Raw genomic sequence first — 14,071 nt, 5'->3', positions numbered from 1 at the left:
CTTGATTAAGAATATTGTAGACGGAGGCACAAAAAAAAAATCTGTATATGGTACATATTGTGCCAACATGGGACTTTCCTTTACCCCTAAAATGCATTTAACCAGATGCCAGAGAATAACATGCATTTTTGCAGCTGTATAAATGTAACTCATACATGTAAAAGTATTATATTTATCATTATATAAGCACATACAGTACAGATTTGGCTCCCTTTGAGGGCTCACTACTGCATACATATTTTATATACACTGAAAAGCAATCCATGCAATTATTTCCACATTTCTGTAAATAATATTTGGAAGAAAAATCGCACTTTACCACTTTAGTCTTTGCTGCCTCATGTGTCCCAGAGCTTCTTTCAAAGAGCAGCATGGCAAGCTGAAACTGTGTTTAAATATTCTTTACAGGAGGTAACTTGTTTAAATCTTAATAATTCAATCTATATATTGATCCGTAAACATGAACAAGTCGAAAAGTGGCACTAAGCACACAGGCAAACCCAAATGGCAAAATTGACACTTTGAGACCTAAAATAAGATTAGAACATGTACATTTTATTGCATAATTCTATTATACAAGACCGTGTCCCATCGGATTTACTTTAACTCCCTTCTGTGTAATATCTAATTTTTAAAAATCCTTGTAAAATATCTTAAAAACCTTACAGCTAAATATTACCTCACTGTATATTGGAAAGAGCTCACATCATCCCCAATAGTACTATTCTCCCTTTCCTTCCTGCTGTAATGTGTTGGTGTGGTAGGTTCTTTGAGTATCACAAGCTTTAGAGTCATTTTTATTTTGTTACACATCTGAATAGATTTTGTTAAAAACATTAGCCCATCCAGATGTGTAAAATCAATCCAAACAGATCCATCATAGTGTTTATAAAATGTAATTTGTTTTTAAAACAACGAAAACTGATTTATTGTCACACCATGACATTTAAACTACAACTTAAACTTCGTTAATTCTTTTTTAAATCAAGGACAAATCCATAAATTACATTTACCAGCAATTATCTATAAAATAAAACTCCCCCCAAAAAAGTCCAGTGGTTTCCCGTGTGTGTGCCCTGATGCCGTCACATGCTGCTCCGATGAGAACAGTCCTGTGCAGCGTAGAAAAGTAAAAGACGCGCAGAGATGATCGAGCTTCTCCGCTCAGTCGCTCCCTCATCTTGGGCAGACGTTGTGGTCGGTGACCAGCTTCTCCATCCTCTTGATCTTGCGCTTGTTCTTGGGCATGGGTTTGTCGTACATGCCGTTCTTCAGGAGATGCTCCTTGCTGTGATGAACCTGAGCGCCGTGCTGCAGCTGGAAGGAGCACAAGGCTTTCAGGGGCCTCAGCAGAACCTGGACACACAGAGGAGGAAGGGAAGAGTGGTAGAGATACATTTATTTATTTTACATCGCAACCGTTGTTTCAGTCAGTGAACTCAGGAAAAAAACATCTATGTACTGTATATATTTAGTAATATGGCTTTCGTGATTTCACACTTTTTATCTGTAATTTTAAAGCTCGACTTTACTGTTTTGGTTTCAGTCTCTCATCAGACGTCCAGACACTGTTTTCAAAGTTAGCAATTAGCTGCTGAACACAGTGGAGCATTTAGCAGCTCAAAAGCCAGATATGTTTCTCAGGAGTTGGCAGAGACCAAAACAGAGTGAAAACGAGAGTGGATATTGGACTTGCACTCATCAGGTGGACACATACTGACTTAAAATGAATGCTTGTATTGCTCCGTGTATTTGAGCAATTGTTTGCTAACAAGTTCACAAAGTGCAGAAGACGTGACACAATGATGTCACCACGTCACCTCTTGGATGTCGTCGTTGTGCTCCAGGATGGACAGGGCGACAGCAGCGCATTCCAGCGTGGACAGACAGATGTTGGAGGGTTGTGTACGGATCACGTACTGACTGGAAAGAGTCCTGTTGAGCTGCACCTGGGGAACCAAAAGCAGAGGTGATTAGTAATGTAAGTGTGGCCTTCTCTCTTTGCTGACATATAATAGGCAATGGCTTTTAAATATTAAGTTATAATACTCATAATTTGAATGAAATTAAACCTCTTTGAAGTGACATCACAGCTATACACACACCTGTTTAGGCAGGTGGAAGAGGCTGTTTTTGAGGAACATGTTTTTGGCCTGGCTCCAGGTGCCGTCTATGATGATCACGTTAAGTTTCACCGCTCCTACTTCCTGGTATTGCACCAACTCCTCCAGGTTCTGGGATTTGGGACCCGGGTACAGGATCAGCGTCCTGCTGTCCCGACACACCGCTGCCAGCTCTGGGTGCCTGAGAGGAAAAAGGACGGAAGTCAAAAACTAATTTGAGAAATCTGTGAGAGTGGTGTTGTGAAATCAGTGCACTCACTAGAAGTACAGCTTACTTTTCCTCATTGAACCTCCTTCCCACTATGACATTGCATTTTCCTTGTGGCAAACAAGCAGCAAGTAGCGGCACTGTGCGAAGAACTCTGCTCTCCTGAAAGTACACTAGAGGTTAGAATGGTGGATCATAATCATGAGCTTCTAATAAATAAAACTAGCTGGCCTGTTTGCATTTTACTTGACTGGTTTGGGTAAAAGTATGGGACACACAAAGTTTGGCATTTGGCAAATAAACACAAAAAAAACATGTGAATGCAGATTATTTAAATAGATTCATATCAACCTTGCAAATAACTCCTGATAATAAAGATGTTTTAGTGCCTTTCATAAATCTAACAATAGAATAAAAAAGGAAGGGTGCATGCATAACAAATATCAACAGGGTGTAAATTAAAAAATATACAAAATTCCCAAAATATAAACAACTGTAAGGACCAGATATGTATAAGAAGTGGCATAGATCTGTATGCACAATAACACATCTGAATTATAGGTAATGGATCTCTCAATACCCAGTATGAACAGGAATAATGATCAGAGAAAGGTGCACCTGGCTATTGACTTAAAACAGATTTGTCATTAGTCTCTAATTTTGAGCATGCATGTCATATTTGACATGTGATAACTCACCTCTGCAGGATGCTGCACTACGTACAGACATGTGGACACCTCCAGGGGTTGTGGTGGTAGAAACGGACAGAGACACACCTTCTGAGGGCGACTACATGGGAGGAAAGTTGAAGACGTGAAGCTGAGATTGCCCTTTTACTTAAAGCATGCCAGTTACTTGAGGAGGAGAAGGATTTCTTTCCTGCCTGTCTGGTCCAACCACACTAACTTGTTAGCTAGCTAGCATTAGCTTTCACTTGAATTCAGCTCACCGGCACCGTAAACACGTCGGTCTTCTCTCGCCGACCTCGACCGGGAGGGCAGCCAGGTCGCCAAACGCGTCGCAAAGTCCATCGTCCGTCGACGAGCTCTCGTCGGTGGCTGGTCCGTTTTCTTCAGAAGACACTGACGGGCAAAAGCCAGGGACATGGTCCATTGCGGAGTTAGCATAAAGCTAACTGATCCAAGTACTCATAACACAGCACCGAGGAAGGGACTTGTAGCATAGAAATACACCAACTAGAAAAACCGTGAACCGGTTAAACCAGTTAGCTAATTATTTAAATAAAACGTAATTTTCTTAACACGGCTTGAGTGGTTTCTTATGACTCATTTATGTTTCAATTATATTATCTGTATGTCGAAAAAGCTTGCTATAATCACCCCCAGCCAATTATTTTAGCAAAGCTAAAGTAGCAGCTAATGCTACATTCACAGCTATGTTAACCGTGCTAGCTTAGCTGTAAATGTCAGTTAGCTTTAAAATCGGGCACACATTTAAAAAATCCAAAAGCTGGGAAGTCTTATTTAAGTTAAACTTATTATGTTAACACATTAATTTAAAAAATATGTGTTTATTACATAGACTATGGTGTATTAGCTATGTGAATTAGCATATCACTTCTATCTACTGTAATTCTATGACCGTAATGCTAAACTGTCAACTCACAGCTGCCACCTGTCGATGTGGAGGAAAGAAAAGGAGATTTAAAAAGTAATAAAATGGGGAAATGCTCATTTGTAACACTGGATGTCGCCAGAGCATATTTAAACTGATGATAAACAGGTCCCAAAAGCCTTTTAACACAACCTTTGGTCTACCAAAACAAAGATAATAATATTGTACTGCAGTTTTGCAAGTTTGCAATAATTGTTGTTATGGCGGTTTTGGAAAACATTAAGTTTAAGAATATGCACATGTTTGCAGGTATTACACATGTTTTTGTTTTTTTGACTGTTTACAAGTGAGTTCACAGACTCCTATATGAGTCGAGGTGTCAGGTTAACAGCCAGAGAGGCTTATTTATAGCTGAAGATCCGCACAAAAGTCACACAGACACCAACACATGCACTCTCACATGTTTTTATTCACACTCGTAACCCAAACTTCTCCCTTCAAACACGCTATGATTCATGCACCACCCGTTCACACCGCAGAGATTGGATTAAAAAAATATATATATATATATATATATACTGTATATCCTCCTGGATATTTGATCAATATAACCGTTTTAAATAAGATTTAGATTTTTAACTTCATGACGTATGAGTACAGCCAGGTGCAAATGGGTGAAAATTGTAAAAACTATTTGGCGCTTTTAAGATATGAAGTTTAAAGAATTTCCCTTGGTTGATTGTCGGCTAATTCTACTGTGATTTTATGACCTTAAATAATGACACATCAGCAAGGCGCTTGACAATAAACCTGTTGAAAACCCTTCAGCTCACCTAAAGTATTACACACTGTCCTTTGTCTTTAGCCGGTTCAGCTGAACTATCGCCTTGTTTCTCTGGATGAACCTCTGTTTTAGCCAATTCTGGTGACTTAACGTGTCCTTCTTCTGGTTCAGTTTGTTTCGTGGCCGCTTCGCTCTCACTTGTTTCCATTTCCTCGAACATTTCAGTGTCTCCGACAGCTTCTGCACTTTCAGTTTGTGGGGACTCCATTGCAGCCAAGGCGTTTTGAAGCAGAGCAGCGTTGGAGATGGGCTGCATCGTTTCCTCTCCGTCTCCCTCGTCGGCCATCTCCGCTGGTGATGCCGTCTCAGCTGGTGACGCCGTCTCAGCTGGTGACGCCATCTCTTTCTCCTCCACCCTATGCTCCTTTCCACCAGCCTCTTCCTTCTCTTCCTTTTCCTGCATAGGCCTAATACCGTCAACCGGAGTCAAAGGTGTGAGGTCCAGACATGCCTTAGGAGAGGATGTGGCCTTTCTCCTGGGAGGGGCAACTGGCCTCTGCGCTCCCGAATCTTGCTTCCACAATTCCTGATCCGTCCTGACGTCTTTCTCGTCCAGAGCTGCAGGATGATCGTCCGTACTTCCCCAGTCGGGTTCCTCTGAGACAAACTCGAAGCTTGAGACGCTAAGTGGATCCACTGGGATTTTGTTTTCTACCTTGACGGAGACGTTTTTGTTTGTGTTGGCTTTAGTTTTTCTGGTTGTTTGGGGTTCATCCTCTTCGAGAGATCGAGGGAAAGGATCTACATCCAATGGAGAAGAGTTGTCACTGGACCTGAAGAAGTCTGTGATTTCCTCCTCGGAATTCGGCATCTCGTCTTCTTCAGGCGTGGAAAGCAAATCGCTAAAATCGTACAAATCTTGGACCAACACCCGAGGACCTTCCTCTGGGGATATGTCTTCGTCAGACGGCTCTACCTCCAGCGCAGGAGTCTCATCTATGAGGACGAATTTCTCTAAATATCCCCGGGCCTCCCGGTCCGACTGCCTGCTGTGGAAGGACTTCTCAGACGTCACACTTTCTGCATCCTCTTCTATTTTCCGACTGCCCACTGCCTCCTCGTACAGGTCGGTGTAAAGGAAAGCCATGGCTTTGGGCTCCTCCAGCAAAATTTGGTCGATAATTTTGGGAGGTCCGTCCGGTAGGAAGATCGGAGTCAGGACGTCCTCTTGGCTTCCAAACAAAGCGGAACCGCTGGGTTTTGAAGGGAACCTGGAGGGCACGCCACGTCCATCGTCTTTGTCCAGAGGTTTCATGACGTAGCTGCCCGTACCGCCGTAGAAGACTTCATCCAGAAGGTCACTGGTGATTTCCACCAGACTCATTGTGTCCGACTTGTCATTATCCACAGTTGTTGTTGTTGTTGTTGTTGCGGAGGCGTTGTCATCTTCAGACTGAGCAGGGTTCTCGGTGTCCTGGTTCTCGGGGACAACCTCCGCCTCTTGCTCCACCTGTCCCTGTGCGGTCAAAGCAGGACTTCCTGGAGCCTGGGCGTCAATCAGGGCGAACGCCTCGAAGTAGTCCGCGTTGCCAGCAGCTCCTCTGCCCGCAGGCCTGGCCACCGGAGCGCCCGGTGGATCCATTACGTTTATGGAAGACGAGGGCTCGACCCGATCCCCTCTCGCTGCACCTGATCCTGTGAACACCAGCTCGTTATCGTGAGTCTCCTCGCAGGCTTTAGGAACCAGGCTCTCCTCCAGATAAGAAAGGTTGTCCACCATGTCTTTGCTCTCCTCTTCATCCACAGTCACCAGTTTTGGAGGAACAACGATGTTGAGGATTTCAGAGCCCTCGGAGACTAAGCTGAAGAGCCGCTGCTCTTTATCCTGGGGATGATCGTGCGCTTCCTCTTCGTCTCCTTCCTCGGGTTTCACATTCGGCTGCGAGACTTCTACCAACTCCGGCCTTCCCGAGACGTTCTCAGAACTTTCCCCGAGGACTACTCGTTGTCTTTCCGCTCTGCTCTTCTGATTGACCCTCTCTTTAGTCTTCTTCCGTCTTGAAATCAGCTCCTCGTCCATGACAAAGATGATCTTCCCCGCTGGCACGGACCCGGGCGTGGCGAGGCTGAGATCCACGGTGGAGTTTCCAGCTTCGGACCCCCACGGCGTGGCGCAGCGGCTGGGGGTCGTCTCCCACGCGATCCCGCTGTCCTCGCCCTGCATAGTAACCATGGAGAAGGAGGAGTCCATCATCAGGCACTGCATCTTGGGTCGGACGTTGTCGTCGTGGACGGCCTCGCGTAGACTGAAGGCAGGGAAACAACACAGTGAGATAAGCAGCGTTGTTTTTTCTTCATGTGTATTGAAATTTGAGGTCACTCTGGTTTAATCATCAGATAACGGATTCAAATATATGTTTTCAAGCTTTTCAGTCAACCGGATTAAATAATATATTTACATTAGAAATTAATTATTTTTGATAACCTTGTGATGATTAGCATGCTGAATTATCACATGGCAGTTTGATTTCAGAACAGAGGACAGATTGTAAAGCCCCCTGAGGCACATTTGTGATATTGGGCTGTATGAATAAAATGTTATTGAATAGAGGATGTTCTTCTCACATTCACAGCCTTTCACACACTCAGCATACAAGCACAAGTTGCCAGTTGTATTCGGTACACCAAACTAAAACTAATGCAGTCGAATAACAGTCTTGCATAACTATTTTAGAGAGGTGTTGATTCATCTTAAGGATCATTTTGGAGGTGCTGTTGAACTGTATTAGATTTTACTGGCTGATTTTTCTATATAATACAACACAATTCAACAGAACCACCTCCAACATGATCATAAAGTTGAATCAACATGTCTCTAAAAATAAAAACATCATAACCTTCATTAAGGGAGGATTTATTTATATAGTCTGCATTTATTTGAGCTATAGGTGTACCTGACATGCTAAAATGAATGCAGACTAATGCGAAAATAAATACATAATACAATAAAATAATAATAAATCAACTGGCAAGTATATATGTATGCACTGAAACACTGGTCAGTGCCACAAATGAAATATAATTCATACGGGAATGAATTCAGTTTATTTCTGTAAAATCAACTGTTGCCTCTGAGCAAATTTGGGATTTGTTCAAAGTGACACAGACCACTTTTAATATTAATAAGTATTGATCTCTACCTGTTTCTAAGGGTCTCCACTTCATCTCCAGCCTCCAGGTCTTGTCCAGCGACATCTTCAGGTGTCATCGCTCTCATCTCAGAGTCCACATCCGCCTGCGGCACATCTTCTGTCAGCGTGTCCATTGTTGTAATGTCTCGATTAATCTGCTCTCGACCTCTCACCACAACTCAGCGCTGCTCTGTTGATCACATTCGAGGCCGGGCGTTCTCCAGCCAAGTCTTCGTGCTCAGCATAATCTTGAAATAGAAAACTGGTCCTCCAGTGTTTCATCTGAAGCATTCGCAGCATGCAGGGAGGTTAATTTGTCATCTGTTCACACCGGCTGAGCCCTTGCGTTTGGCATATACAATAAATAGGTTAATCTGGGTTAATTAGTTGTAGCTTGTGATGAATTAGAACTGTACAAACATGCATCAGCATGTAGAATGCTTCTGGTTTGGTTTGTTTAGCCAGGTCTAAATATAATGTTTTGCCGGTAGCTTATATCCAATGTCACGAGTCTGTCTGTTAAGTCTGTCAGAAGCAGCTAAGTGTTTAGTTTGTTTTCTTAGTTATACGGAATCCAATAAATCACATATTAGGCTTTGACAGTGAACTAGTGAGGAGAACAAAATGGATAAATAGCACGTTTATAACCCCTTTATTCTAATAACACACATTTATGGGCTAATATACTGTGTTTATCTTCAGCGTTTTCTATTTAAAAATCAGCTTTATGTGACTCCACACTACGAAAGTGTCAATCTCGCACCTGTTGGTGTCTGTCTCGCAGTGTGACGGCGACACTACATGTGAAAATGAAAATGAGTTGGGGAGGGTTTTACTTAAAGTCAACAGGTTGTATCCGGGCAAAAGTTGTCCTCGTGTGTAAACTGGTCTGGCACACCGTCAGTAAATCATAAAGGCTAAAAATATACTGGTGTTGAACATGCACTTTCTTCTACAAATGTTTTAGCATATTCAGCTCATTTACTACAGATTACATTCAACTAGCAGCTAACAGTAACTAATTAATTTACATTAGAGTTAAGCACCTATTATCATCTGCAGATTGTCACTTTACTACTTCAATCACCAGATTTACTATAAGGACGTGTATCTTAGGGCTGCCACTAACAAGTGGTTTAATTATCAATTAACCAATTAATCGATAACTTGGGCATTAAAATGTCTTTGTCACAATAAAATTGGAAAGATTAAGGATCTGTGCACTTCAATGACTCAACTGTCCACAAGATGGCAATCATCAGTAGCAGATCATGTGTTTCTGTGTCACTGGTAACTGTATATACACTCTATAACTGTCTGACATTATAGTAAATTGAATATTATCGGGTTTGTATTGTTGTTTGGACAAAACAAATATATTTGATGATGTATCCTTGGGCTCTAGGATATTGGGATGGTGGTATTTGTCACTGTTATCTCATCTTTTATAGGCCAAATAAGATGAATCTATAACAGAAATAATGATAAAGTGCAGCCCTAATATTCATTACCAGGGAAAAAAGGAATATTTGTAAACAGGACCAGATTCTATTCAACTTTTTTTGGTTTATTTTGCTTAAAATTAGTATTTAGATTATTGTTTGATACATTAAGTACTGTACTGGTACAATGTTGAGGTATGACCCTCATTTGATTTCTATTCCCTGCAGACACGCCGGATGTTTTCCTTTCCAGAGATGACGTAATGACGTTAGTTTAATGCTCCCCACAGAGCAGCAGAGAGGAGGACGTTAAATGAATGAGATGCGGGCTGATAGAGACCAGACAGGCGGGATGGTGAGAGGATGAACCGGTCGATGGAGCATCGGGATCATACATTAAATCCTAGTCTAACGCTTGGCTTGAGTTACGAGAACAATCAAGCGAAAAATCAGATGGTGAATTAAATCAGCTGGTTTATGAGTGCACATACATTCTGTCCTATATCTCGGTTGTCGTTGACGTCGGTGAAGCGGAGCGTTTTCTCGGGAGGATGGTGATGTTAAATCGTGGAGTATGCACCGAGTGTTTTCTGTCTTTTCTCCAGAAACACCGGAGATGAAGCCCTCTCTTGAAGGAAGAGGTCCACCATCGCAAAGAGGCGTTAAAGAACTCTCTAATACCAGACTTGGTGGAGGGAATTTAATTTAATGGCACAGCGGACTGCAAGGAAGAGCCAGCGACTGAAAGGGGGATTATTGAACAGTCGGGGTATGGTGTATTTTTCCGGCTGAGGATAACCATCTCTACGCTACCAGTTCGTCCGATTTCCCAGCTCTACAACGTTAATCCTCGTCTGTAAGGAGTTTTATTGAGCTAACGGCGGCAACTGCGAGTTAGCTTTTCTTCCTTCCTGCATCATGCATGCACAGACACGTTTGCTTCGGTGAAATCACCAAACAAAAATGCACACAAGGGCGTAATACCAACGACAACACCGCCGCCGAGCTCCATGTCCGGACTGAGAACCGAACCGTGGCTCCGCCGGCCGTGAAGCCACAACAAGCAGAGCGGCTTTAGAGACAGAGAGAGAGAGAGAGAGAGAGGATCAAAAGCTGAAGGCAGCCTGCAGCCTGCTCACACCGCCCTCAAGAGACCCCCGAGAGGATCATTTTCGACTCAACTAAAGCCACCAAAAATCCTGCAAAAATGGGGTATGTCAAGCTGCAGTTCTCACTCTCCATGTCATGGGTGTGACTGACTTTGTTTTTGTAGATCAGAGCAGCCCCCCTTTTTCAGCAGGGCACCAAAAGCTGGAACGACTGGTAGCTTAGCCACCCATGGCTAACTGTATGAAGTACTCCTGTCATCTCATGTCAAATGTAAAAGAAAGAAAAATGCTTGTCCCTGCAGCAAACTGCCCTAAGATATACACCGAGAATAACACACACACACACACACACACACACACACTCCTGGTAGAAGTAGCTGTCCAGCAGTATGTCTACTCACAGCCTCCATACACTGACATTTTAGATTAGTGAAGCCAAAAGATTAGGCTGCAATGAAGCAGGCTACTGTTGGGGAAAGTATCGGAGGCGGTTGCTTCTTTTAGTGATTAAAAGACTGCAAGACATTACAGTTGTTCCTGTAATACATTTATTTGCTGCCAAAGGGAAACCAAAGCTATTTAATTTCCCCACCAGACAATAATGACGTCCCCTTGCACTTGGCTCTAATGCATGCAGCTGAACCTGCAGATGTATGGGGATTCTCCTGATCAAGAGCGACCTAGTTCTTGTTCCCGATGAAAGCAGATGATGTAGCATGTGATTGGTTTGGTGTCATATTGTGGTAGGGGTGGGGGTGGGGTTAGGGGTGAGAACATCCTCTGTAATTCTCAAGGCCAATGGTCATAATCCACCCCAACAATCAATTCCTCAGACACAGAAGGAGAGCGTGTGTGCAGTTACCCCCATAACATGCAAGCCAGCCAGCCTGAGCCGCTCCAGCACGTACTGGAGCTTCTGTTCTCGTAGAAGGATTGTAAACGAGCTCAAGTTCAACCTGCCAGCAGCATGTCTCCACTGGGAACATATGGGTGAATAGTGAGACAACACGTCGCTTTATTAAAGTCTTATACTGACACCTGTTCTGCACAGACCATAGAAGCAACAGGACTTACTGTAGCTCTGGATGCTTTACTCAGACAGCAGATAGTTAAGTGTGTGTGTTTGTGGTGTAATTCAGTGCATGGCTTTGCAGATGTTCATTGTTTACCCTCAGTGAAGCATACCTTTCTCTCCCAAACCAGCTTTTTTTTGCCTTTATGTTAAAGCGACAGTAGAGAGGTGAAATGAGACGAGAGAGAGGAGGAATGACCTGCAGTCTGAACAAGAGACATTAATGTTGAATTGTTAGCGTCTTGAGGCCCCTTTACTCTTACTTTACTCATTACAAATGAAAGTCGACAATCATGAATCAAAAATGGCAAACGCTCTCTGAATCCAGCTTCTCAAATGTTTTTATCGTCTTCTGTGATTGAACTGAATATATTTGGATTTTTGACTACAGGTCGGACAAAACAAAACACTTTAACATTGTGATGGGCTTTTTGTTGCTATTTGCTTTCCACAGAGCGAATAACTAATAGATCAGTAGAGAAAATGAAGTGTAAATTAATTGATAATTAATTCATTATTTATAGCAATAATTTAAAGTGCTTCTCAGCCAGCGTAGCGTGATTATGTAGCGCTATGCCAAATTTAGTTAGGTTTTGTTTTCCTTTTACTTTTACTTCCTTTATTGGTCTTATTATATCTTCCATGGAGGAGAAGTTATTTGAAAAGGAAACAGACAATCTGTAACCTTTCCTTTGACTTGTTACACACACACACACACACACACACACACATCTGCCACTAAAAGGCTGTGAGCCCCGGTAAACAACATATGGGTGGAATTTTATTTTTAACAGGAGGTGTTGCCCTGCCAAGCCCCTGCTGCCTCTTAACCAGACGGGGACGCTGGGATCGGAGTGGGCGAGAGAGCATGTAGTGTGTGTGTGTGTGAGAGAGAGAGAGTGAGTGAGAGAGACACTGAATTGTGAACATTTTTCTGGTTTTCTTGGTATTTTTATGACTATTTATCTTTAGAATTTGGACTCAAAAACAGAAAAAACAATATGTCAGTTTGGACTGCGATGGGCCGTTTTTACTTTCTTTTCAGACATTTTATGGACCAAACGATGAATCTGTTAATGAAGAAAATGAACTGATTAATCAATAAGAGCATAATATTCCATTCACAGACACATTAATGTTAAAATTAGCACTGAAACATCTCAAATGTGAGGATTTACTGCTCTTCTCTTTATGTCATCATAAGCTAAATATCTTTGGGTTTTGGATTGTTGTTTGAACAGAAAAAGACATTTCTAAATCAGGAATATCAGATTCATTGACAAAGAAAGTTATCTATAATTGCAGTTCTACTTAAAAGTATGACATTGATTACAGTATTTATTAATAAGGCATCAGGATTCAGAGGACAACAGAGGGAACATTTATAGTAAATTGGGATAATGTGACTAATCCCTTGAATCAAACTGTGGCTTCAACACGACTGCATGTCCTGAGTGACTGATTTGCAACAGTCCTGATAAAGAACTCGCTGTATGTAGTTGGAGATAATCTGAACACAGACACACTGCGCGTCTTTGTTTTCCTCCGGTATGCAAACACTGTGTGTGTGTCTTCTGTGTTCTGCTGGATGGAGGTGGAGAAATGCTGATGTGATAACATCTGCGGTCAGATTCCTCTGTGAAAGCACTCGTCATTGAGACCTGAACGCCTCAGTACGGTTCATTGTGGAAAGGGATTATGGGCTAACAATCGACACACACACACACACACACACACACACACACACACACACACACACACACACACACACACACACACACACACACACACACACACACACACACACACACACACACACACACACACACACACACACACACACACACACACACACACACCACGGGGGCAGATTTTGATCTGGGCCACGCTGTCAGACTAATGAATGAAATATAAAATGACCTGCTAAAATGTGGCCATGGCGGCAAATCTTTAAAACAACGAGTAATTGAGACTTTGACATTTTAAAAACAAATCTAAAGCAGTATTTTGTCTTTACTAACTCTACACGAGAATACAAAGTATTTCCAAATTAGATTAAAGTTTATTTTCAGTTGGCTGAATCCACGTCCTGCTCTCGCCCTTTTAGCTTCAACACATTTATCTTTTATGTTCCTTGTAGCAGGAAGGGAAAAATATGACGAAGATAACAAATATATGCAAAATTAAAGTTGTATTAACACTAAACTAAGCCATTAGCTGGTAAAACAGCAGTCAGATATTACTGTATGCGTCTGTTTCCTGAAATACAGGCGGACGTCTTTCAACTGATTTTCAATTCAATGCTGTTTACATTGAATTAACTGGAAGTCTGTAAATGTGGCAAATATGAAACTAAATCGTCTCGGATTTGAACTACGGTCAGCTGCATAAGCTGCTTCAGCACCGATTGATAAGATAGAACTTTATTTTGCAGCAGTTTCAGTACAAAGTATGAAAGAGTCCAAATATAGAGAGTGCAAATAAAAACAAGATACTTAAAAACAAAGACCAACAATCCTAAACACAAAACCAAAGAGAACATATTTACCCACATAAACACAACAGCG

The 14,071-nt window shown here is 42.2% G+C and overlaps 2 protein-coding genes across 2 annotated transcripts in view; one reads left to right on the top strand and one right to left on the bottom strand.

The window, feature by feature from the left end:
- Positions 1-158: 158 nt before the first annotated feature.
- dtwd2 (DTW motif tRNA-uridine aminocarboxypropyltransferase 2) lies at positions 159-3,495 on the bottom strand. Its single transcript, XM_076080111.1, has 6 exons — positions 3,281-3,495; positions 3,030-3,120; positions 2,399-2,493; positions 2,106-2,304; positions 1,821-1,949; positions 159-1,356 (listed from the first exon to the last, which is right to left on the bottom strand). Exons 1-6 carry the CDS (start codon positions 3,442-3,444, stop codon positions 1,177-1,179), a joined length of 858 nt encoding a protein of 285 aa, XP_075936226.1. The 5' UTR covers positions 3,445-3,495; the 3' UTR covers positions 159-1,176.
- Positions 3,496-9,687: 6,192 nt separating this feature from the next.
- homer1 (homer scaffold protein 1) overlaps positions 9,688-14,071 on the top strand; it is a 17,154-nt gene continuing 12,770 nt past the window's right edge. Inside the window, exon 1 of the mRNA XM_076096542.1 lies at positions 9,688-10,535. Within this exon, the coding sequence (XP_075952657.1) occupies positions 10,531-10,535 (5 nt within the window). The 5' untranslated portion in view covers positions 9,688-10,530. The remainder of the gene's footprint in view (positions 10,536-14,071) is intronic.

Source organism: Anarhichas minor, unplaced genomic scaffold, assembly GCF_050575085.1.
Source record: "Anarhichas minor isolate MPS153535 unplaced genomic scaffold, ASM5057508v1 ptg000002l, whole genome shotgun sequence".
NCBI classification, from domain to species: domain Eukaryota; kingdom Metazoa; phylum Chordata; class Actinopteri; order Perciformes; family Anarhichadidae; genus Anarhichas; species Anarhichas minor.
This window is presented reverse-complemented; position numbering and strand designations above follow the sequence as displayed.